This window comes from Phoxinus phoxinus (genome assembly GCF_949152265.1).
Source record: "Phoxinus phoxinus genome assembly, chromosome: 6".
In the NCBI taxonomy this organism is placed as follows: Eukaryota; Metazoa; Chordata; class Actinopteri; order Cypriniformes; family Leuciscidae; genus Phoxinus; species Phoxinus phoxinus.
This window is the reverse complement of record NC_136881.1, coordinates 15,687,421-15,714,566: the sequence shown is the minus strand read 5'-3', so window position 1 is coordinate 15,714,566 and position 27,146 is coordinate 15,687,421. Positions and strand designations below refer to the sequence as shown.

The following is a 27,146-nucleotide window of genomic DNA, read 5'->3' as shown; positions in this document are numbered from 1 at the left end:
CAAAGAGGGTCACAGTACTAGTCATAAACATTGCATATGTTTCATCTGCTTCGTTCGTTTAATGTTTTTCAGTAGCTTGTTGTATCTGTGAGAAAAGGAGGATAGGAAGTGAGAGTGCGCGATGGGGGGGGGGGGATTAAATAAGAGAGAAATAGGGTTTGGTAGAATAAGCGAGAAAAGGGGAAAGAAAGCATTAGAGAGAGAGAGGGACCACTTAACTGCCAAACTGCAAGACCACTGTAAGAGGATTAACCATATGCCATTATAACCAGTGATACCCTTTCTTGTTCGCCAAAGGATTTCTCGCATTCTCTCACTCTCTTTTATACAGTTTGAGATTGCTATATTGAGAAAGAGTTGCTATATCTCACACACACACACATATCTGCCTGATAATTCTATATACGATTCTCAACCAGCACATGGACCCCTACAATTTAAATACTTGATTTTCATGGTAACACTGTCTAATATAATATAAGAGGTAATATAATTAAAAAGCTACAGAGAACAAATTAAACACATTAAAAATAATAATAATAATTGTAATATACTAAATATACAAAACAACTGTATATTCTGCTTTGTTCACAGAGTTATGCTTGAAATATTCAACTCTTACTGTTTTTGGATGTAAATATATAGTTTGTTTTGTTATATGGTTAATGTTTTAATAATACTTTTTTCCTGTGATGGCAACGCTGGATTTTAAGCATCATTACTCCAGTGTTCACGTGCAGTGTCATGTTATCTCTCAAAAAACATTTATTAGTATAATCAATGTTGAAAACAATTGCGCAGCTTAATATTTGTGTGGAACATATTTTACATATTTTTTTATTACTAGAAATGGCAAAAAAACAGCATTTATTTAAATATAAATCTTTGTAAAATTATTAATAGCTATACTGTCCCTTTTGATCAATTTAACGAATCCTTGCTGAATAAAAATATTGATTTCCTTCCCAGAAAAAATAAAAATGGATCAAGACAGCCTTATTGGGTCAATTAATTTAATAGTGGAGTGAATTCTGTTTTGTAATGATGTTATATTGTTTTGGCTGTGACCAGTAAAGCAGTGCTGTTAGTGTTTTAAAGCGCAGTCTTGGCCATGGCGTTATATTTTGGATCATGTTCTGTTGATCTCCCTGCAAGGTGTCATGCCAGAAAAAAATACCTGCTAAATTTAGTACAACTGTAAAGAAGCTTATCCTTTTATGCAAAGGTGTTTTAGGGTTAAGTGTTTGTTTATGTTCGTGCATGAGCATTACAGTGGGCAGTTCACTTATAGTACTTTGCAGAAACGCCGCTATGGGATATCACTCGACGCTATCACTCATTATATCATTAAATACATGAATATATAGGTTCTCTTTGTGTGTGTGTGTGTGTGTGTGTGCATATACATGCTAGAAAGAGTATTGGAAAGTATTATTATATTAGTGTAAACTACAGTATGGAGTTCTATATACTAGTATGGTCATAATGTTTGTTAAACTCTCTGAACCTAAACTTACAGAAAACGTTCTGCATTTTTATATTTTCATCAATATATTATTTAGTATGTTTATAATTATCAGATAATTATCCTCGTTAGGACAATTGGCTTTTTTATTTTATTTTAATTCTAATTGGCTGTTTATTTATTTTTTATTTATATAACAATTATTTGATAAAGATACTTAATGTCGTAATGAAAACATACAAATCCAGAAGGTTCAAAGAGGTATATCTAATTTTGTTAGAGTAATAGAGTTCTCCACTATTGCTATCAGTATCACCCTGACCTGCAAGAGGTAAAAGCTATATTTTGTTCAGATCAGGTATGATAGATGAGACTGTGATGTAGTTTCTTGTAGCTTAAAAAATAAGTTTAAACTTAAAAATGTTTAATGACAAATATTCCATTAAAAAACTACCATTCTCAATTTTAAATTTAATCAAATATGTGGTGACTTTAAGTAAAGTGTACAATACTTAAGTTAATAAGTTACTTACTTACGTGCGCGTGTGTGTGTGTGTGTGTGTGTGTATTAGGGCTGGGATAAACGATTATTTTTTAAACGATTAATCTAGCGATTATTTTTTCGATGCATCGATTAATCTAACGATTATTTTTCCCAGTCCGATTCGATTCGATTATCGATTATCTGCCCATTAATTGACTATAATAGCAATTTATACATGTTGATTTACATGTCTGAATGAAAAAAACATGAATTCCTTAACATTGCAATATATGTTTATTGCTCTTAAAATTTGCGATCGCGCCTCTCTCTCTCTCTCTCTCTCTCTCTCTCTCTCTCTCTCTCTCTCTCTCTCTCTCTCTCTCTCTCTCTCTCTCTCTCTCTCTCACACACACTGCGCCTTTTCGATCGCGCCTCACTCTCACACACGTACACAAATATAATCAAACACTCTGCGACTTTGCGATCGCGCGCCCCTCTCTCTCACACACACACACACACACACACACACATATAATCAAACACTCTACGACTTTTCGATCGCGCCCGCGCCTCCATCTCTCTCACACACACACACACACACACACACACACAAATATAATCAAACACAATGCGACTTTTCGCTCGCGTCCGCGCCTCTCTCTCTTTCTCTCTCTCTCTCTCTCTCTCTCTCTCTCTCTCTCTCTCTCTCTCTCTCTCTCTCTCTCTCTCTCTCTCTCTCACAAACACACGTAGTTAAAAAACATACACTGTAGCCTAAAACCTTAGGTTTGGACAACGTATTATAGCCTACTCCAACATCGAGTGCAAAGTGGGGAGTTGAAGAAAAACTTACGGTGCTCTGTCATCTGCAGCTGCTCCCGGGTGGCGCCTCTTCAGGTGCTGGTGCATTGCCGTGGTGCTAGAATGGAAGGCCATCTCCATTTTGCACAGACGACATATCACGGAATTGTTTCCTTTTACATTAAAGAATTCCCATACTTTAGAGGACCGAGTGCGTTTGCACTTCTGAAAGTCTGAGGAGCGAGTGGTGTTGCAACTACTCTCCGACGCCGCCATTTTTGTTTTGGGTCTGACGAATCGACGTGCATATTTTGCGTCGACGTATTTTTTGCGTCGACGTCATCGATGACGTCGACGCGTTGTCCCAGCCCTAGTGTGTATACACTATTAGACTACTATTAGACTGATAGCAATCATGTAGTGTATAACCTATGAGAGACCTCCTGAGAAAACGTACACCATGTAACCATGGTTCCCTGAGAATAGGGAATGAGACGCTGCGTCCCCTTGGTGTCACTATGGGGGAAATATATACGTCATCCACTTCTTGTCTGAAGGAGACGTGTGGAGGAATGCTGGAAGCATGGCAAAGCGATGCAGAGTCTCATTCCCTATTCTCAGGGAACCATAGTTACATGCGTAACCTTGTCTACACCGCAACCACCATGTTCTAACCAGCCTCTGTGCCGAACCGTCAGTAGGGCAGATGATTAATGCTCTGCAAAAACACATCATGGTTTCAGCTTCAGGGCCAATTGTAACGTGCAACTGAGTCCACCTTGACCTCAGTCAGGGGATGGAACGGGGAGGGGTGAAGGAGGCAGATGTTGGTTAGCCTCTGGAGCCCCAGAATACCGCTCAGGGCGCTTGTTCTGGACCACTTCCCTGATGTTACCTCGCCTCTTTCTAAACTCACGCCTCCTCCGTGCTTAGGCGGCACTCGCTTTCTGGTATCATCTCCGATCTTCAGACTGGGACTTTAGAGCCACGGAGAGCGCCTTCACCTCCTGAAACTTCCCGACCACCGTCTCAATGGATGTGCCAAAAAGCTCGGAAGGCAAAACCGCCACATCGAGGAGGAGTGATTTCTCCCTCTCCCCGATGTCAGCCAGGTTCACCCAGAGATATCTCTCCATCGAGAGATAGTTGGCCAACGTCTCTTCGATCGGGGGTATCAAGTCATATCTATATTCCTGCATCTCCTCCATGTCAGCATAATTTGCCTGTGAACGATGGATGCGTGCAGAATATGTTTTTTTTCCAAGATCTCCATACCTCAATGTGAAGATCTGGGGGAAAAAAAGCAAGATAATGCCACTGGTGGATTATGCCCAGAGATAAAACGGTCATCGGGGCGGCCATGCGAGGGCGCGTGCTTCTCGCGTTTCCACTGCAGATCTAACCTTTCTGTGGTGCGCGACATAACGTCCAACAACTCGTCATTTGCGAGGCGGGCAGGCTGAGAGCGCTCAGAAACATCGTCGTCCTCATCAGCCTCATCCTGCACAGCTTGGCATGGGGCAAGTGACTGAATGGGGCGATTCACTGCTGAATCAGATGCCGCGAGAGAGATCGCTCTCGTTACCCGCTGAGAAGCGAGAGATATTCAAACCCCTCTCAAGCTCCATCTGTGAGCGCCATGACTTCAGTTTCCTGCCCGCTTCGGCTGCAGCAGGTCCTGAACTGCAGGGCACAGATCGCTGTCCCGATTCCCTCGAGAAAAGAAACAGACGAAAGCAAAGTTTCCTTTGGAAATCGCTCGCAATGCACGCATACAGCCCCCTCAAAGACTGAGCGTGCACGCTCCACACTCATACATAACGCACATATCGTGTGTGTCATCAGGTGTCAGAAAACGCTGACACGGATTAACAAACATTCTAAAATTAGCAGTGCTAGTACTAGCCATATTATAAACTTACCTGTTCAGATCGCACGTTCAAACAAACAGTCTCCTGAAGACAACAAGAGGATGACGTATTGCACAGGTGCCCTTTTATACTCTCTGTCTCACTTGTAGTGACGTCATGGGCTGCCACCTGCCAATGTCACGTTCATTGTCGTGTTTAGATTTCCACTTCAGACACCGGTCATAGCTAAGCCATTCCCCTATAGCGACCCCAAGGGGACGCAGCGGGAGTTCCCTTTCGAAAGAGAATTAGTTGCTGCTGGAAGTGGTGTTAGTGAGGCCAGCAGGGGTGGCTCACCCTGTGGTCTGTGTGGGTCCTAATGCTAGTGATGGGGAAACTATACTGTCAAAAAAACACCTCCTTTGGATAAGACGTTAAACGATCACCCTGTAGCCCAAGACTGTTTGCCCACTAAAGTTAAGCAGGGCTGAGCCTGGTTAGTACCTGGATGGGAGACCTCGTGAGAAAACCAGGTTGCTGCTGGAAGAGGTGTGAGGCCAGCAGGGGGCGCTCTACCTGTGGTCTGTGTGGGTCCTAACGCCCCAGTAGAGTGATGGGGACACTATACTGTCAAAGAGCACCGTCCTTCGTATGAGACGTTAAACAGAGGTCCTGACTCTCTGTGGTCATTAAAAATCCCATCGCATTTCTTGTAAAGAGTAGGGGTGTAACCCCGGTGTCCTGGCCACATTCCCTCAAATGACCCTTGCCAATCATGGCCTCCTAATAATCCACATCCACTGAATTGGCTCTATCACTCTCTCTCCACCTATAGCTGGTGTGTGGTGAGCGCACTGGCGCCGTTGTACTGTGGCTGCCGTCACATCATCCAAGTGGATGCTCACACTGGTGGTAGTTGAGGAGAGACCCCCCGATATGATTGTAAAGGGCTTTGGGTGTACAGTAGTACATATGAAAGCGCTATATAAATGCCAATATTGAAGCATACTGCATCATGTCTGATTCATTCTGGTAACATATATTGCAGTGAATTCTAAACAGTAGAGAGGTAGAAGAAAGAAAGCATTTACAGAAGTAAGAAATAATTATTAAGAAATGTTTCCTAGCGACTGTAAAAAAACTGTAATGCCCTTCAAACAGGCTGAACTAATAGCAACAGATTAAAGAACAAATATTTACTTTCTCAGAATTAAACTTTCAACAGCAAACATTTTACTAAATCTTACTTGCTTTCTCACAAATGTTACACCTGTGAAAGTAATATGCACATTGCAGCAGAACTTCCTTGTGCTTTGAAACAATCCAACTCAGTTTTTGACGGTTTCTCGAATTTCCAGTTAGTAACCATCACATTTTATTTTGTTCTGCTAATTTGTTGTTACAGATCTCATTGTTAAGATGGTCCAGCAGAACATGGGAGGAATCAAGGGGGATGATTACAAGAAGGTGTGTGTTTGGTTCTAATCATTATTTATGTGCTTATAAATAATGCCCACTGTATAGACCTATAATACAATAAAAAACATAACATATTGTACATAATAGATTATATGGGAGCACATGTTCCAAACTCAGTTCCTTTTTTCTTTCTTTTCGCCATGCACACTGATGATGTCTCTTCAACTCTACGGCAATCCAGCCAGAGAATGTTGTATTACTACTACAGGTACTGTTTAATTCTAGTGACTTGTTCATGTCCAAGTTCATATAAAGAAATATATAATGTGATTTGGGGGCTTTACTCAGCAAATATTAAGATTGAATGCAATTAAATCCTCTCCTCTCCTCTCCTCTCCTTTCCTCTCCTCTCCTCTCCTCTCCTCTCCTCTCCTCTCCTCTCCTCTCCTCTCCTCTCCTCTCCTCTCCTCTCCTCTCCTCTCCTCTCCTCTCCTCTCCTCTCCTCTCCTCTCCTCTCCTCTCCCCTCCCCTCCTCTCCTCTCCTCTCCTCTCCTCTCCTCTCCAGGCTATCTTCTATGAGCTCGGCTTCATAGTCCTGACAGTACTGGGAGTGTTGTTTGTGCTGTTCGTGCCGATAGTGGGTCTGTGTTTCTGCGTGTGCCGATGCTGTGAGAACTGTGGGGGTGAGATGCATCAGAGACAGAAGAAGAACGGCGACTGCTTACGAGGCTTCTACATGGCCACGCTCATCGCTACCTCTGTCTTCCTCGCGTGAGTCTTCCTCACCTTCAAAGAGTGTTTGTGACTCTTTTTAACTATTCCACATGCTTCTAAAAGTGACTTGTTAACACTTTATTTTACAGTGCCATTGTTACATGTAGTTACTATAGTAATGGTATAAATGAAGCATAGTTACATGCAACTAACCCTAAACCAAACCAAATCCCAATCCTAAGTAAGTACATGTTAATATTACTCAGTACTTAAATGTAGAATTACAGTGTAACAAAGACACCATCTAATAAAGTGTAACTGTGACTTGTTATGCATAATGTTATAATGAAAGTGTCTAGTTTTGAATTTGTACAAACTATATTTTGGTCTTTTTGAGATAATTAGCAAGGTCCAATAATCAGTGGCAGTTAACAGTAGTGGTACGTCCCCTTGTGTCAGTTGGACAGCATTGTCAGTGGATAATTATGGATAATATAATTGTTTTTGTGAATTTTGCAAAATATATAAAACAAATGTTCTCATTGAATTAATAATTAATAATTATCAAAGTCCCTTTAAGTTAAATCATTTCCATCTTTGAAACGCCTCTCAGGCAGCTATTTCAATAATGCAAGAAATCATGCAAGTGCATCTCTTTGAATGGGGAAACATCAAATCCTTCAAAGCTGTGTACAAATCTGACAACAGCTGTCTCATAAATTTTGTTTCTAAATGCTCAAATAATGACAAAAAAATAAATAAATTCTGGCTGGACTAGCCAATGCGCATATGCAGTCATAAACACACATCTCAGAATACTGAGTATTTCTATAGAAACCGGAGCTTCTTACGGCAGCTGCAGTGGCGCCATGACTTTATTAATTGGGGATTGGCTTTTTTACTTAGAAGGCGGGATTTATTCCGCCATATTGTGCATTGCACTTTCTCCCATTCATAGTAATACGAGTGTCTTTGCATATCTAAAGTCTTTGATATTATGTATACATTGAATTCCGAGACATCTTACTCATTTGACATATTACTTTTTGCATGCTTTGTAACAGAAAAGTACACATTTAAATGCAGGGTTAGTCCCAAAATCAAGGAACAAAAATGGCAGACTTCGCATACAGGGTCTTGCACTAGCCAAACAATAGCATTGCCGTTGAGTAACTATTTTATAAATATATATATATATTTATGTAACTTTTGCAACAATGTAACTTTTGCTATTTTGTTTTTGCAATTGCATTAGTCCTGTTTGTCATAGACCGATGAATGAGGCGTCAAACCGTGCGGATTATTGAGGAGAGGTGTGATATATCTTCAATAAGCGATCGGGCATACAGTGTTCGCCCGGCGGGCAAAAAATCCCATAGTCTTAACATTGCAACGGATTTTGGCGAGTCATAGCTCTGAGCGAGGATTTTGTAGAAACAAATGGGTTACCACATTTGAAGAGGCTGGCAGGCTCTGTAAGAACATACCTCATAATGGGGTGTCAGTTGTACTCCTGGGGGGCAAGAGCTGCCCAAATTTGCCCCATAGACATACTATGGTGAAGGGACGGCCCATGAAACAGGGATTGCGCATACGTGTTTAATCCTACTATGTAACTTGCATCGGAATTTTGTATTGAACATAACTCACAGTGGACACTGGATCACAGTGTCATAGAGACAGGGGTAGTCTTTCAGGGTCACCATGAAGCTATCAAGCCACGCCCTTGCAACCATTAGAGCACACTAGCAACAAGTTCCATAGACTTCCACTGAAAGCGGTCAAAGGGATATCTTTGGATTGAAGTGTCATAGAAACATGAGGGTGGGCTCATTTGACTCGGGGCAGTAAACAGCCAATCACAAATCACATTCAACACTTCCTGGCCATGCCCTAGCAACCATTGTCGAGCACCCTAGAAACACAAACCCAATATATCTTCAGGGATATCTTCAAGCAGCCTTTGGAGTATCATCATTGGCAGCTATCAAGCCACTCCCTAGCAACCAAACAGTGAGACATGATGGTTGGCTCCTTTGACTAATGCTAGCAAACAGGTCTTTCGAGGACTACAGGACATTAAAGGAACACTTCACCCATTTGCATTAGACTTTGTATCTTTAGAAACCCAGTCACATTTTCGAATGGTCATGGTTTATTCCCTTATTTTCCCCTGAGATAGGAGAAATGAGGATTTAAGTGTTCCACTTCCTGCTTTTTATGACGCAAAAATCGTCATTTTGCGTCATAAAAAGCAGGAAGTCAAATTTCTTTGAATAAGGGTAAGACTACAAACACTAGCTCATCATTTATCCAGTAGAAGGCGCTAGATCTGCATGTTTTCAACCCGCCCATAGAGGGTGGGATCTCACGCACAGAATGTACATATAGTGTCAGCCATTTTTTTATTTGGAAGCTAAGCTAACAGTTTCTTATTCTGTGGAGAAAGCTGAGTAGTAGGGGTTACCATCCTCTTTTTCCCAGACATGTCCGGCCGTCGAGATCGTCCAAAATTTCCGGGATTCGGCTTTTGCTTTCTGCAGTCGCATTCATTGTTTACATGCACACCTTTTGTTTCAATCTAACTGAATTCATTCCGATTTGTGAATCTGAATGTAGTGTTTACATGAACGCTAAACAAGTGATCGGTTGATGTGCGTTTTAACATTGCTAAGAAAATTCCCGCTCCTCCGTGAGAGATACGAGACCGGTGCGTGCGTCTCACAGGCGCCGGCGCCACTCATCAGTAATCACGCCACCGGGCTCGCATCGTTCACCCGCGGCCGTCAGTCTCGTTCCTGCTCGTCACAGTAAACATAATGAATGGCGACTGTAGAATGCAAAAGCCGCGAATCCTGGACATTTTGGGCGACATCAAAATACCGGGCAGACTCACGGAGACTCACTAGTAGCATAGCCTTGTTGTTTACTGCGATCTCTTACCGGTAGGCGACGGCGTGGCCTTCTAGGGCAGCGAAGCAAGTGCATTCTGGGAGTTGTTGTCTTTCATCCCCATAAGCCAAAAATACATTTTCTGGCTTTTCTCAGTCTAGAAGGCTCCAAATTCAAAAATAATTTCACATTTCTTCTACATAAATAACCCATTTTAAATACACATTCATCTTTCCAGAGGTGAAGTATTCCTTTAAGACAGGAGGCTGCAGCTGAGGTCTGTCAGAAGCATCAACACCTTCGATCTGTGCATGAAGGGTCTGCCACTAGTCTGGAAGTACAGGGAGAAGTACAATTACCACCTAGTCCTCCCAGGGCAGTTCCTACTGCCATGAACTACCTCGGCATGATCACTAACCATATGTGCCATGGTTTAGGCAGTGCCGGCCCGAGCCTTTTGGGGGCCCTAAGCCGAATTTGATTTGGGGGCCCCCTCCCACCATGCGGAGTCACCTGTGCTTGACGATTATTGACACAAATGTCACGCTATAATGCGACATTATAAATTAATACAGTGAGGTTATGTATTAATACAAAATAAATACTTAATAAAAAATAGATACTTAAATAAAAAAGTTTTAACTTTTACTTTACTCTTTTACTAACTCTTTGAAACTTCTGAAAACAAACTGCCACAAAACATAAATAAATTATTTACAAATGTGCAATAAATGTGCAGTCTTCAACTACAAAATAAAACCAAAATAGACAAACATGGATATAATCAAAAATAGAATGTTACAAAAAAATTATACTTAAATAATGAAATGCATACATTTTTCACTTTTGTTTTTAAAACGTTTAACTTTTACTTTACTCTTTTACTAACTCTCTCAATTATTTGCTAAAATAATGACAAAACTTAGAAATCAGAAACATAATAACCGCAACAACAATAACAATTATTGACAGTGTAACTGTCCTCAAAATCTTTTTAATTTATTTATAGATTATTATTGTAACAGACTTTGTTGGATTGCATCATGACAGAATCCAACAAAGTCTGTTACAATAATAATGATGTACTGGCGCTAGTTGTATATGTGTGCATGCAATGTATTTTTCCCCTCGGGGCTTGCCGTAGATGCGCACTTGGTACTGGAGTGTCGCGGGGTTTTGGAGTTAGTGATCTGATGTGTGGAATATAATAAAGTGGAGAAGACTTCAAACTGCTATCGTTTATTATTTTCTTATTTCTGTTAGTGTTAGGTGAACCCTATACGAACGCCCGGTTACATTATGAAGATTATTAAAACCATATTAATAAAGTTAAAGTCTATTTTCATCACAGAAGTCTCCCCACCCACGAATTGTCTATGCACGCGAGGTGTCTAGATTATGCGCATGATTCAAACGCTGGCAGACACAGCAGCAGTTGTAGCAGGTATAGCCTATTGATAATAAAATCAGAATTCGCTTGTCATGAATTATTCATTCATTCATTTATGTCACTCGTTTAAGTTATCTAATATGTGTAAAAAAATAAAATAAAATAAAAACTCGATTGGGGGCCCCCTGGTGGCCACGGGGCCCCAAGCAGCCGCTTAGTTCGCTTATGCCTCGGGCCGGCCCTGGGTTCAGGCTTGGTTGAGATCGTTCTTGAGGCTCAGCTGGTATATCTGTATGACCAAAAATGATGGAGTATTTTAAGTTAAATGCAAGTGATGGACTGGCGCCTGTATGTCATGCAGTAAGCGCGCTCTCCACACAAATACTTAGATATGCGCCTAATAATAGCGCACATTTGTCTAGGTTAGCCTAACATTAGAGGGAGCGGACTTGTAAAGTGCTGCTACTTACATGTTTCAAGTGATAAGGCATATTTGAGGTCATTAATAGGCGAATGTTTGGATTCCCTGCCATTCACAAGAACGTTAACGTTTGTCACAGCCTGCGTGTAGTTTTTTTTCTGCGACTAAACGACTAATAATATTTTTGTCGACTAAGCCTCTACTAGTCGATTAACGGTTAGTCGACTATTACGGGGCAGCCCTAATATATAAATATATATTCAATGTACAGAATATTTAAGAAATGTTTCAGAACATATGCAGATCGGTAAATAATGTGTTACTGTGTCCTGTGGCCAGTTTGCGTGCAAATGTGATGAGTGATTCTGGTAAAGTACATTAGCCTTATTTATGTCTAAAAAGAATAGAGGTCACAGATACATTGAACCACCATCATCCTATCACTGCTCTCTAATAAACACAAGCTGTGCTGCTCACACTAATCTAGTCAAGGATAGTTAGTGTTTGTGCTTGTGCACTTGTGTTTTCTAATGTATTTTTTTTCTGTCAGATTTGGATCCTTACTGATTGTTAAACTGACACTGAAATTTTAGGAAATTACAGAAAATTGGGAAAATTGTCAATTTAGAGGTTTGTTCTAACCAGTTGATTTGCTCCATTGCTAGAGTGTGTAGTGAACACACCTGCAGTGGTCTAGAATGACACACACACAGACACATTCACACATGTGACATTGATAGTCCTGAGTCTGTCCGGAGAGAAAGTCCCCTCTTTATTTCTGCACCCCATCCCCCTCTTTCTTTTTGCCTCTTTTTTCTTCTCTGTTTTTCTTTTTTCTGTGACAGTGCTGACAGCAGTTGCTTGGGTCACAATGGGCGTTTGTAAGGCATAGACTGTACTGTAAGGGTGTGTGTGTGTGTGTCTTGATGGACTTTCAATGACTTACTGAGAGGTTTGCAGTAATTGTGCAGGACGAGGCCTGGGAGCAGAGATCATGACTGTGCAAATCTGCTCTGTTTCTTTCTTCACCCTTTTCTTTTTCTCTCTCTATGGCTTCCTTTGTTGAATCAGATTTCCCCTTTATTAAATCTTTTTTTTTTTTTTTTTACTGAGAGAGGAGTGAGACTGAGAGAGACAGTGAAAGAGGAAACGAGAGATTGGGGGAACAGGGAAGGAGGTTTGTCTGGCAATAATCTGTAATCAGATGCCACAATTTAATATGTATCTGCACCACTCAATTAGTAAAGTGTTATCTTTAGTTTGTGGCTATGTATGAGCACCAGTGAATGTGTGCATTTTAAAATATGTATATGATATATTTTTAAACATTGTATTTAAACAATGTTATTTATTTATTCATAAAAAAATATTACCATCTAATACCATGGTATTTTTTTTGTTTGTTTGTTTTTGAAATAAGTCTCTTATGCTTACCAAGGCTGTTTATTTGATCATAAATACAGTAAAACAGTAATATTGTTAAATATAATTACAGTTTAAAATAACTCTTTTCTATTTTAATATTGCTTCTGTAACGGTGATCCTGTAACGGTAACGGACGGTGATCACATGATCCTTCAGAAATGATGATGATTTGCTGCTCAAGGAACATTTATTATAACTGACCCTGCTTTCAAATACTCTTAGCTACTAAGTATTCAAAATGCCATATGTCAAATTAGTATCTGATATCTCAGTAGTCACGATACAGTAGTCAAATAAATCTCTGCTGAGATTTGGAACTGGAAGTGTGCAACCATACTTTGCTTTTCAATTAGGGTCGTGGGTTAGGAAGCCATCAGATTTGTAGGATCTTTTCAAACATAGGCCTACATGCTGATTGGGAAATAGCTGTAAGCTGTAAGTCACATTACTTAATCACATTACTTAAACAAGGGTGCATTTCCCAAAGCCAACTATGGTTGCAATTTCATGTTGTTATTAATACAAGTATTCAACGGAAGCACTAATGATGCTTTTGGTAAACACACCCCAGTTTGGCTGTTCTTAGCATGACAACAGCACCACACGGAGGACGTCGGATATTACTGCATGTCACAGATAGCAATATATAAAGCAGGGATATTCGAATTATAAATATTTGTAAAAAAATAAATAATAATAATTATATATAAATAAAAATTATTCACAAAGTCATACATTATACCAACTTTACTACAACTAGTACATTTTTACTATTTACTATTTTATTTCTAATTTACTCATTCCTAAATCTGCAGTTTGTCACATGTTTCACCAACATAACTGTGTTTCATAACAAGTAAGCACATTGTTTCCCAAATGTGTTGCTTTGTTTACAGAGTGGGAGTGGCGGTCACCTACACAGCAAACCAGAACATCACATCTCAGATCAAGAGCACCAGACGTCTCGTCAGCACTAACATAAGAGACCTGAAATCTTTTGCCAATTACACACCAGTGGTAAGCCATTAACTGATTGAATGGTCAAACAAAACTAAGAGTATTACACTGTTATTGTTAGGTGGAAAGCTAATCAGATTAGCTAAAAAATTGAAATCTGCTGATTCTGTTGGTGCAGATTCTGTGGGCCTGATCAGAAGCACAGAGACAAACACAGACATATTTTCAAACACCAAGTCTAAGTCTGTTTGTCTTCCCTTTTTCTTTTGTAGCAAATAGATTACCTGGCTGCACAGTACACAACAGCCAAGAACAGAGTATTATCAGACTTAGACAGTAAGTATTCTCTCTTTCTTCCTCTGTCGTGTCTCAATGTGAACATACACTAACGGTCAAAATTTTGGAGTTGGTAAGAATTTTAAATTTTTTTCAAAGAAGTCTCTTATGCTCACTCAGGCTGCATTTATTTGATCAACAATACAGTCAAAATAGTAATATTGTGACATTTTATTACAATTAAAAATAACTGTTCTCTATTTTAATGAATTTAAAATGTAATTTCCTCCTGTGAAGCAGCCATTACTCCAGTTATGATACTTCAGAAATCCCTCTAAAATGCTGATTTCTTATTATTATCAGTGTTGACAGTTGTGCTGTTTAATAATTTTGTGGAAACCATGATACAGTACATACTTGTTTCCAGGATTCTTTGATGAATTGAAAATTCAAAAGAACATAATTTATTTGAAATAGAAATCTTTTGCAACATTGTTAATGTCCCTTTTGATCAGTTTAATGTGCCCTTGCCGAATAAAACTGTTAATTTATTTTCTAATCTTACTGACCCCAAACTTTTTAACTGTAGCTAACTTTATGCTGGAGCTGCGTTTAATAATTGTTAAATGTATTATCAATGTGTTTTATCAGATATTGGGACTCTGCTGGGTGGACAGATTCATAATCAGCTGGAGAGAGAAGTAGTACCTGCTTTAGACAACGCTCTTCGCATGACAGCAGGTGCAAAAACAAACATACAGTACATACACTGAGGGCCCGAATTCACTCAACTGGACTGACATTTTAACGTGGCATTTCAATGCAAAACCACGAGTCTTATTCACTAACCATTCACTATCCAGTTTAACCACTGTAAGTGTTAAATACATTGAAGTGTCTGTCGGTGTGTGCAAATAAATGACAGGCGCAATTCACATTCTCTTTTATTCTCTTCCCTTGTGAATTCAAGATCAGTTACAAGAATGTTCAATTCAAAGCTGAATTTAAAAAAAAAAGGATAATTGTAAGATTGTCATATTGTGATATCAGGTCACAATGTAAGATTTAAAGTCGTAATTAAGTAAAGTAAATTGCGGCTTTTCAAGTAAAACCTCAGTCGTCGGATATAAAGTCAGAATTACTCGAAAAAAGTCTAACTTTATTCAAAGGTAAGCCAGGAATGTATTTCCATATATTTAATAATTAATTTGAAATTATTAATTACTTACAATAATTGATTTGTAATTATAAATTGTAACTGAGCTTAATCAGTGCTTACTCTTCCATGGGGTTTTATAGTTTAGTCTGATAAAAAACAAATCGAACTGAACTGACTGCGATACATGTTCACCTACACACCTTTTTCTTTCCTGCTCACACATGTGCACATTGTAGAAGTTCTGTGTATTTAAACAAGCTGACCAAGACTTGAGATTCAGGATTAAAATCTCTTTTGCAAGAGTGACCTGGTCCAGAGGACAGCAAATGACAAACAGAAATGTTCAGCCAAAACAGATTTCAAGACGTTTTGATGTTGCTAGTACCTTGCTCTACTGTTTAACCTACAGGAACACCACAAAACACACTCATACTGATACTATTCTTATTAATTTGTTCCTTTCTGTTTCTGTTGCTTGTGATTTTGGATAAAAGTTAAAGTGGAAGGTGCTATTAAAGGTAACAGCCAGAGGTTTCACCCACGTGTTTTGTGAACAGAGATTGTGGTTGTTGTTGTTGTTCGTTCTGTTGTTGTTTTAAGTATTGTTGATATAAGCAGTCTTGTGTATCTTTATATAATGCTGCAATATCATTCGTTTCATCAAATTTATGAAATGAGAACCTAAATACTCCAGAAAAATCTGAATAGAGACACACATTTATATGAGAAAATGGCATATACATAAACGTGTTTTGGTTGTTCTGTGATCAGTTGTGTATTTGCAATAGTGTAATCCCTCCCAATGATTCATGTATTTCTTTTTCTTCATGTGAGCGTGTTATAATGAAGGTGTTCTGTGTGTGTACAGCCATGCGAGAGGCCAAAGAGTCATTAGAGAGTGTGACCACATCACTGGAGACCCTACAGGAAGGGACTGGCAGACTCCAGAACTCTCTTCAATCTGAACGTGCATCTCTCTCAAACACACTCAACGACCAGGCCTGCTCTAACGGAGACGTAACACACACCTGCAGCACCATCCGCGGAACACTCAGCCAGCTCGCTCTCAACGCAAACTTTAATGGGGTAACACTCTCACACACACAGCCCACATATACATGTATGTGTATCAGGGTGTTATTGGCATAGGAATCTGTCAATCATTATGCATACTAATTAAAGATTAAATACGTATACCTTTTAAGTTTTCTATCTTAAAATACTGTTATTTTATCCCAGTTTATGTGCACAGACAACAAAAAGTTAACCATTTGTAGGATAAATGACTCTTTACGTGAAATGTCCTCTGAGTGGCACTAAAAGCGAGTTTTATTGAGTTCTATACATGAGGCTTCTAACTCTATAACTGAACTTTACATTTAGTAATTTGTAAAATTAATATATAATCATGTTTTTCCCATGAGACTTGGTAAAGACTGGCCATATTGAGGGCTCATCCATGGACCATAAAATCAAAATAGAAAATTGTAATATTTTATGGAATATTGCAGTATTTATTATAAATTAGTTATACATTATTCATTAAAAAAAAGGTGAAATTTACGGTAAAAAACCAGCAACTGTGGTTTGTCAATATTTTACCGTAAAAAATACGGTAGCAACCTTTTCGTTTTTATGGGACTTAAATTTACGGCAAAAAATCATCAGCAGGACTTAAATTTATGGTACAACAACAACAACCTTGTAGATAAAACATTATTATTCCATTCCACTAAAGTACTAAAAATCTGCTTTATATGTTTGTATGGAGCTAAATGGGGTCTTTAGGAACATCGTACAATATGTTGGTCTGTGTGGTTTATTTGTGACTCCTGTGTGACATCCAACAGTTGCCTGAGGTTGAGGCGCCTTTGGCCAATCTGGACGCTGTGCTTGAAACAGACCTCAGCAATATTATACAGAAGGTCAGATGGGTCTACCTCTATCATGCACCCATTAATTCCCCCGTAATGTATTGTGCCAGTTTTCTCACCACCTTTTCTTTTTGTTTATCTCTTTCAGGGCTACTCTTCCTTTAACGACACACCAAGGATGGTCAGGGAACAGACGAAAGGAATTGTGTCGGGTGAGGGCATTCTCTTTATGAATCTATCTAGCTTTGTACCAAGACCTGGTCTGTTGACTCGCTGGCTATAAGGAGTGTTGCCTATGATGCCTTAATGCGGTGCCTTCATATAGAAAATACTCATTAGGTTTTTCAACAGAGTATCTCTCTCTACTCAACATGTTAACTTAAGTTGTTCTCTGAAACTACAGCAATCACCAAAAAACTAAATTTGATTTTGTTCTCGTATCTGTTCCTATGCAATCGGAAACCGGTCTGTCTTTTAAAAAATGAAGCTCTACCCAGTAAGTGTGCCTCCAAGTACTGTGTCCCTGCAACATTAATCCACACAGAGATGTTTTAGTGCTAGAGATGTTAGTCTTGTTTCACATATTTATCACATCTCCATATTCCCAAACACATATTCACTTTATCTTTTCCGTCTCTCTCTGTTAAAGAAGTGAAAGGGCTGCTGGATAAGTCATGTGGAGAGATAATTGGTTTCACAAAGATGTTCCCAGTAGAACCAGCACTTGAGAACTTCACAAAGTTCCTGACGGAGAGCCAGAAGAACATTGAGGCGTACTACCCCCAGATCGACCAGCTGGACTTCTACAGGTACTTCTGTAGAGATTACTAATATGAAACTGATGCTACACACATTACAGACATATTCAGTTGTCACTCCTTTTCTGAGATGTTATTTAGGGAGTGACAACCACATGATGTAACCAAATTCAGTCATAGAATATTCAAGTAGAGACAACTGCATTTACATGAAATGCAAATAGTGTGTGCTGAACCAAACTGAACTAGTTATTAAGGACATATTTAAAAGTTCAAAATATTGAATTCATACACTACCACTCATTTGAGGTCTGTAAGATTTTTTTAAAAAGTTTTTTTTAAAGAAATCTCTTATGCTCACCCAGGCTGCATTTATTTAACCAAAAACAGTAAAAAAAATAAACATAAAAAAATACTGTGCAATGTTATTACAATTTTTATATATAAATTTATATATATTTAATATATATATATATATATATATCTTCTGTCAGTTTTGATAATTTTTTTTTTTTTTACAATCGCTACTTTTTGAGAACTTTTCACACACTGATTCTTTCAATTTCATTTCTATCTACTATACAAAGGGGACGGCATTGGAATAACTTTGTGCACTAATGTAAACGTGGACTATGTAACTGTAACGGGTTATGTGTCTGTGTCTGGTTTTGGGTGGGTTTTGCACATGGTTGAGTCGGTTGCCATAGTTATTCACTTGATTGCCTTAGTTGGATCACCTGTGACTGTTTTTTTACAGTCGCTATGACACATTTCTCAGTACTAAGGTCACTTTTTCAAAACTCTTCACACAGTTCTCTTAACCAACTTTCAACTTGACATAGCAGTTTATTTTACATTCAAAATGCAATAAAACTACCAAAACACTTCATACATGTCTCAAATCAAGTCATTCTTCCATAACACTAACAAAGTTAGTTAGTTTTTCACCCAACAAACACACTTTGTCACAATGACATAAAAAACACGAACAACAGTCAGCATTATACTGATTTATTTGTATAGTTTCTTTACAAAACAAGAATGACACTCTCTACTGCTTATAATTCATTGCAGTATATGTTCAATAGTCCATGTTTACATAACAGTATACTATTTTTGATGTAGATGTAGTCATTGAATGCATTTTGTGCCAAAGCAATGATAAATGATCCACAATTTAGCCCACATAGACTGCTTTTATGATCACTGTGTGAAGAGTTTTGAAAAAGTGCCGAATGTATTGAGAAATGTTTACTAGTATTTGTAAAAAAAGAAAAAAAAAAGAAAAAAGTAAGCCGTGTGTTTTATTTAGTTAATTTTTCTGTTCTCACTGCATCTCTACCGGTTGTCCTGTTCATGTTTTTCTAGTCAAAGTTTCTTGAGTATTGTTTTGTGCTTGTATTTGTGCTCTGAAGTGTCAACTAGTCTCTCCCCTGTGAAGGCCTCCCTCCCTTCCCTTTACCTCTGTACAGATAAAACGTTGTCGGGATAATTCCGGTTCACGTGGCTATGTGGAAGCGACACAAAATTCTGTATTATACATTTTTCAAGGCTTGTACCTTGGAACCTTTGGTTTGCGTTCTCGAGACACCAGGCACTGTTTTGTGCAAATGAGCGGCCGGATCGCATTAGGGGTTTTCTGTTAAAACGGTGTCGTGTTAGCGGCCCCTAAGTTGATAACTAATGATCTTTGCTACGGAAGTGAATCAATCAAAACTAACTTTAGATGGACAACAACTTTATTCCAGAGCTGCTGTAAAGCCAAAACAATCGCTGTTACTTTCATTTCGTATTATCACTGTAAAGCTGCTTTGAAACAATCTGTATTGTTAAAAGCGCTATATAAATGAAGGTGACTTGACTATAGTTAATAAATCTACAACTGCAGCGATTAGATCCAGATCTTTATTTTCTGTGTGCTTGCAACCATGCGTGACAGTAACATATAGAAATACGTGACTGAGAATGATGTGATTTGAGGTGTTTTGGTAGTTTTAGTGCATTTTGAATGTGAAATAAATTGCTGTGCCAAGATGAAATTTGATTAGGAGAACTGTGAAGAGTTTTGAAGTATTGTGTCATAGCAATTGCAAAAAAAAACGTCTTGCTGAATGTATTATGTATTAGGCCTGATTTCTTTTTTTTTAAACTTAATAAAAATCTTGCAGTCACAGTGTACATTCTCACTTTCACTCAATATCTCTTTATCTCTGTCTTTGTGTCTCTAGATGGATAGGGTGTGTAGTGATCTGCTGTATGGTCGTGCTGGTTCTGGCCTTTAATTTCCTGGGTTTGCTGTGTGGATCATGTGGCTATGATAAAAATGCCACACCCACCGCACGTGGATGTCTGTCCAACACTGGAGGAAACCTGCTGATGGCGTGAGTTACCATGGAAACACCAAAACAACATATACCATAATACTTATCTACACAACACCTTCCCACAAAGTGCATATCAAATTATATTTGATTATAGTTCAAAGTTAGATACTAACTTCTCTTTTTCACTTTTTTGGTTCTGTTGTTGAGCAGTTCTGTAGGCTTCAGCTTCCTCTTCTCTTGGGTGCTCATGGGAGTTGTAGTCACCACATTTGTTGTTGGAGGAAACATAGAGAAGCTTGTGTGTGAGCCGCTGGCTAACAGACAGATTTTTAAGGTAATGGAACAATACTCTATGGTTAACAAAAATGGAACAATTTATATTACGTGTCTTTAACTACTATGTAGTTACATTTAAATTGATAATTTATTATGTACACACATTTTTACATTGCCCCTTACCTTACCAACATCTCACTTCAATAGCAGCAACATGAACACAATATTACAGTATACAGTATATACACTGTATTATTACAGTGTAATTATACATTTAAGTACTGAGTAATGTTAATTGACAACATGGACTTACTATAGGCAGTGTTGGGGGAATTGCATTACAAGTAACTCGAGTTACGTAATCAGATTACTTTTTCAAGTAACTAGTAAAGTAACGCATTACTTTTAAAATTTACAACAAAATATCTGAGTTACTTTTTCAAATAAGTAACGCAAGTTACTTTGTTTTCCCATTTATTGACTGACAGCTTTCCTGTCCTCATGTTGAGACGTGTGTGTGTGTGTGTGTGTGTGTGTGTTTGTGTGTGTGTGTGTGTGTGTGTGTGAACATGATGTTTATTGTAGTTCTAGACTAAATGTGAGCATTTACCCATCTCACTTGCACAAAAAAATATTCAATATTCCTCAAAATTAATAAAATCAGTGAATGCAGAATCAGAATACTATGCAAACCTTCAATGACTAAATATGTTGACCTGCTGCATGTTACATTTTTATGCATTTAATCTCACTTTATTGACCAATGTACTTGCTTCTGACCTTCGAGGATTCACTTAAATAAGCAAACATGACTTTAGATGGATATAAAGGTTTGCTTGTTTGCTTTCCTCTACTGTACACATTTCCTTCAGCCTGAGGATTATTATTTCACTTTTGGTGTGAAAGGGTCTTTACATTTGCCCAAAAATAGAACGTTTGTGTTATAAAATAACAAACTCAGCCCAGGTGGGAAAAAAGTAACGCAAAAGTAACGTAATGCATTACTTTTCTAAAAAAGTAACTAAGTAATGCAATTAATTACTTTTAAAGGGAGTAACGCAATATTGTAATGCATTACTTTTTAAAGTAACTTTCCCCAACACTGACTATAGGGTTAGGTTTAGTTGCATGTACATAATTTAATAATTTTACTATAGTAAGTACATGTAACAGGTTTACCAAGGAAACTGTGGTTACACTTTATCACACGTGTTACAGTGTAATTATACAAATAGCCTAAGTACTGAGTAATATTACTTAACAACATGTACTTCCTATATAATTAGGGTTAGGGTTTGGTTTAGGGTTAGTTGCTTATAGTAGTGCATACTTTACTGTTATTACTATAGTAAGTAAGTACATATAAGATGTGTGACGGGGACACTGTGGTGCCAAAATATACAGTTTGTACGCCTTTAATATTAAATGAAAAGTTCTTCTTTGGTGGTCTACAGATTAAGGAAAGTCATTCAAATTTGCAACAACACAAAGCTAAAATGAAACTGAAGATAGAATTATTATCTTAAATGTACTGATTAGCATATGGAAAATTGACTCTTTTGAATTTAATTAGCTTTTTTTTTGCTGTGCAGATTATTGACACACCATACATGGTCCATCCTACCAAAAAGAACGTCCTTCCTGGCATGCTGTTTCAAGATCCAAACATCGACCTTACTATCGGCAGTCTGTACAGGTAAGTGAGCAAAGATCAATGCTAAAGATCAATGAGAAGTAGTTATTTTAAATCTTTAGCTCACCCAGAACTGAAGATGCTGTCATAATTAACCTTGTGTCGTTCCAAACCCATAAGACTTTCGTTCATCTTTGAAATATATTATGTACGTATATTTTCAAAGATATTTTTAATGAAACCTGAGAGATTTCCGTATATCTAGTGAAAGTCTTTGACCCTTTTAAAAGTTCATAAAACTATTGTAAAAGTAAAGAATCGAGCAGTTTAAGTCTTTTAAGGAGACAAAATCACTTTATATGATGAGGGATCAAAATCGCTCAGGTTTCATTAAAAAAATATCTTCATTTGTGTTTCGAAGATGAGTTTGGAACGAGTTTTTTGGGTGAACTATCTCTGTAATAAATAATTTATTTGACACTAGAGTCTGTTTGGTCTTTGAGAAGATTTACAGTGTTGATTTACTTCTATTTTTTACTTTTTCCATTGCCCATAGAGATTGTTATGAGAATAATGGTTTATATTCAGCACTACAACTGGAGACCAAGTTCAACTTCAACAAGTTTCTCAATGTCACAGTGGTGCGTGAAAGACAAAAAGCATTTCATATGTTTTTATGTATATCTACATACTGAGCATGACATCAGTACTCTAACCACGTGTTTGTGGTTTCTTAACAGTATAACCTGGAAATGGCCAAGCTTTTTAATAGTGTGAATGTGGATCTCGAGGGGATGCTTCTCCTGGAACAGGAGGGCAAAGATAACCTCATCGACTTCGCCAACACAGGCATTGGAGAAATTGACTATCAGGCTTATCTAACTGAGGTAACCCTCACACTCTCGTAGACACTTACAGGCACAATGGTAGAACACACTTTAAGGATGATTTCATTGACAGGTGAATAAAGGAGTGACGGTTGTGGATCTTTTGTCCTACGCAAATGAACTTGAAGCTCAAGCAGACCAACTGGTGAGTCAAATACAAATGAATCACTTTCAACTGGTAAAAATGCCAGCCAGTTAATGTCTTATTTTATAACACGTGAAGATATTAGCAGTTCAGTTGGTCAGATATTATTTACTCTATGTATCAAAGTGAGTCATGTCAGTAACTGTAACACTGAGTCACTCTGAGTGACTAGTCTAGTCTAGTGGTTAGTCTCTGGAACATTTTGAAACTTTATATGGCGATCTCCCCTCTAGTGTAGAGGGACACAGGCACTGCATTCATGAGGTGAAAACACACAGCTACAGGATGTGTGGAGCTGCAGTGTGTGGTGTGCTTATGGGAAAATTACTGAGGGCCTTTTACAGCACTTGGGCATAAAATGTTAGTCTAACAAGTGAGCTTATTCCGTAATAGATATTGTTTATAGTTAACAAATAAGTCAAACCCTACCTGTAGTATTGCAAGTTTATGCATTTTACAGTAGAATAATATTTTAAAATGTTACAATTTTATAATCTAAACAAAGAGTGAAATAAGCATAAACCATATTTATTGACTGAAAATGATTTATACCAATTCTAGACTAACAATATCACAATAACTTAATAAAATGTAATTTAATATTTAAATGTATTATTCAATTCAATTTCGTATAAATAAAATGGTAGTTCTGAAATTAGCCTTAGTAAGTTTATTGTGTTTTATATTTGCTTCCAAACAGTTCATTTACAAGATGTGGTGAAAATGGTTGTTAATTATTAACTAGTGAAAGTGTTTTTTGTTCTTGTTGTTTTTTAAAGTGTTTTGGGGTGGGACAATTCTATACATTTTCAATGTATCTCTCTCCCACTTTCTTTCTTAGCGACGTGGGGCTCTTGAGAATGCGCTCAAGGGTCATGCCAGCAGTATCAGACAGATCCACAAAGATCAAGTGGTGCCAATGGAGCAGGCTATGGTAAAACACACACGCACGCACACACTCACTCACGCACGCACGCACATACACACACAAACCATTTACTAAGACTTTTACTATTTATATTATACAGCTAGTTAATTATTAAATGCAATTGTATAACCAACACTCTAACACTAACAGGGCATTTTTACAATATTTTTTTATTATTATTATTATTTTATACCTTTTTACATATGAGGACATCTTTAAAAGGAGGTTTTGTCAGATTTATTTCACTTATGATTGCAAATTTGTGTGCAAAAGTGCTTAAGGTATAAAAACAAACAAACAAACACACAAACTGGTATGGTTTACGGGAAACATAAGCTTCACAGAAAACTTTTGTCATTTTTTGAATTAGAATAAAAATGTTTGAAGCCATTTGGTTTATGAGGACACAGAAATTTTTATTCTAAGTTTTATTCTTTATTCTATTTTTTCAAATGGAACCAAAGAAATTTGTGAAAGCAAGGGTAAGCCAACAGCTGGTGTCATGTGACGTGACTAAACAAAAATAGATGTACTTTGTAAAAAATGTGTTTCAGTAATGTGAACAACTTTAGTAGTTCAGAAGTGTTTTGTAAATGTTTGTGTTTGCAAGTCTGTTTAAGTGTCTTCTGTTTTAATCATTGTGTTTGTACTTTGTGATTTGTCAGCAATGTTTGCTGTGAAATTGTATTGCAATGACTAAAGAATTTAATTCAAAAGAACACGCTGGAGCATGACTTACTAAAAAGATTTAATAGAATAAGAATCATAGGAGAAACCGGTAATTCATGGAAGGGTTGACCAGATTGTAAGAGATTCATATATTTATTTATATATTTACTTAAGTAGAATATATGTGTGTTTTTCTTGTAGGGCACTCTAAGTCAAAGCATCAAACTGCTTCAGAAAACATCCAAAGAACTACCTGTAAGTCCAGCAAATACACACAATTGTACATCTTTCTATAAAATAAATGCCTCTTGATTTTAATATAGATAATGAAATTGCATTTATACATGGTTAGGAGTGTATAATGTGTCCTAGATTTTAGGGACTCTGTATAATTATTATGTTAAGAATTATGTAATATTTCTCACTTTTTTCCACTAGATTAAAGTGACAAATGTCCTGAATGCCATCGAGGCAGCAGAGTATCTCATCTCCAACAATGTCTCGCATGTGGTCAAACAGGTACAAATACGTGTTTCATTTTTTACATTTATTAATTTACTTATTGTAAATCTTGATCCATAGATACATACTGCATAGATCTGAATTATTACATGTTTTCCAGTAAAAAAACAAAAAAACAATTTTAAACATCTTTAAAACAAGATACATTTACTTGAGAAGCCAAGACATTGAGACTTGTTTTTAGAAACCATATCTTGAATTGTGTTATTTTTCTTGTTTTAAGAATAAACCACAATCATTATTTTATGAGATCTAAGCTTAAACCACAACAAATTGTAACAAACGGTGTAATGTGGGGAAAAATTATTTTAATTGTAGATATATTCTCTATAAACAAGTACACTTATCTTGTTTTAAAGGCGTTTGATTTTTTACTGGACGCAATACTAATGAAGAAAAAAGTATATATTTTTAATAGCTCAGTTTTCAAATGCTCTGGTATGTATATATATTTTTTAACAATTTTTGTATTGTTAAAAATGTCACAGGAGACTGAAAAATTCATTAAGAACATTGTGGGATACTTTTCACAATATACGGTGTGGGTCAAGCACTCAGTGAGTATGCTAAGATAAGACAAAGTCCAGCATTTTCCTTAAGAGCAGCACTTTGTCATGTTACACTGCAACTAAATCAGTTATATACTAATGTGTGTGTCTGTATGTGCAGCTGGCAATGGAGGTTGCCCAGTGCAAGCCCATCAGCAACATTGTGGACTCGCTAGAGATCGTAGCCTGCAGCTTCATTGTTGACTCAGTGGTAAGATACAAAACCGTTTTAAAACATATAGCACACACACACACACACACACACACACACACACACACACACACACACACACACACACACACACACACACACACACACACACACACACACACACACACACACACACACACACACACACACACACACACACAGAGCAGAGAGCAGAACAAGATTGTCACTGTTCACACTCTGAGCCCCCAGTTGCAGCGGAAGGGAGATGTTATTGCAGTGTGTATGCTGGTGTGTGTGAACAAATCTATGAACTTACAGAAATATACAATCCAAAAGTAAACACACACACACACTCACATTAACAGAGCCCTGTAATCGGGGACTTCCCAGGCTCTGTTTTCTGCTGTTAAATTAAAGGGATGGTAATTGCCATTTACTCTTTCTCTCAATTTGCTCCAACGGCATAATTCTGACTTTCTTTAAAAAAAAAAAATCAAAAACACAAGGAGATGTTCGACAGGGAGTTCACAATGCTCTTTTTGATACTTGGAATATATATTACAATAGTCATATGGACTGCTTCTATGATGCTTTATGTCACGTATGGAGCTTGACAGACACTGTCTGCGATATCAGAATGCTAAAGGCCAATTCACACCACACAGACAAACGCCAACAAACAGGTTTGTTGTGTTTTGTCGGATCAGTGAATTACTACCCGTCACCGTCTGTTGCCGTTGGTCGGAGTTTGTTTTCACCCGACTGAATGTTCAATCAGGGTTTGTCTGTGACTGTTGGGGCAGTGTGAACATGACAGTTATTTTGCGTTAAATTCTAAATCCAACGGACAACTTGTTTGTTGGTGTTTGCCTGTCCTAAGTATTGAAATGTATGTGGTAACACTTTACAATAAGGCTCCATTTGTTAGCATTAGTTAACTACATTAGTTAAACATGAACTAAAAATACTCCTGAAGCACTTATTAATCTTAGTTAATGTTAATTTCAATGTTAATGTTAATTTAATGTTGCTTATTTTTTAACCAACATTAACAAAGATAAATAAATACTGTAATAAATCCATTGCTCATTGTTAAGCGGGGACACACTTAACTACTGTAAGGCCGATTATGAATGTAATGTGATGCTTACGACTGA

The 27,146-nt window shown here is 37.6% G+C and overlaps 1 protein-coding gene across 6 annotated transcripts in view; it reads left to right on the top strand.

The window, feature by feature from the left end:
- prom1b (prominin 1 b) overlaps nt 1-27,146 on the top strand; it is a 45,376-nt gene that overhangs the window by 5,700 nt on the left and 12,530 nt on the right. For 2 of the 6 annotated variants that reach the window (XM_079616109.1, XM_079616107.1), the window contains exons 2-22: nt 6,006-6,067; nt 6,261-6,287; nt 6,585-6,790; nt 13,758-13,878; nt 14,091-14,154; nt 14,746-14,835; nt 16,122-16,339; nt 17,104-17,178; nt 17,276-17,339; nt 17,777-17,936; nt 20,114-20,266; nt 20,420-20,543; nt 22,078-22,181; nt 22,675-22,759; nt 22,859-23,005; nt 23,079-23,150; nt 23,992-24,084; nt 24,949-25,002; nt 25,186-25,266; nt 25,758-25,826; nt 25,939-26,028. In XM_079616109.1, coding sequence (XP_079472235.1) covers nt 6,006-6,067; nt 6,261-6,287; nt 6,585-6,790; nt 13,758-13,878; nt 14,091-14,154; nt 14,746-14,835; nt 16,122-16,339; nt 17,104-17,178; nt 17,276-17,339; nt 17,777-17,936; nt 20,114-20,266; nt 20,420-20,543; nt 22,078-22,181; nt 22,675-22,759; nt 22,859-23,005; nt 23,079-23,150; nt 23,992-24,084; nt 24,949-25,002; nt 25,186-25,266; nt 25,758-25,826; nt 25,939-26,028 — 2,159 coding nt within the window. Of the gene's footprint in view, nt 1-6,005; nt 6,068-6,260; nt 6,288-6,584; nt 6,791-13,757; nt 13,879-14,090; nt 14,155-14,745; nt 14,836-15,747; nt 15,772-16,121; nt 16,340-17,103; nt 17,179-17,275; nt 17,340-17,776; nt 17,937-20,113; nt 20,267-20,419; nt 20,544-22,077; nt 22,182-22,674; nt 22,760-22,858; nt 23,006-23,078; nt 23,151-23,991; nt 24,085-24,542; nt 24,561-24,924; nt 25,003-25,185; nt 25,267-25,757; nt 25,827-25,938; nt 26,029-27,146 lie in introns of all 6 variants that reach the window. The other 4 variants (XM_079616106.1, XR_013798042.1, XM_079616108.1 and 1 more) reach the window with 4 other exon arrangements.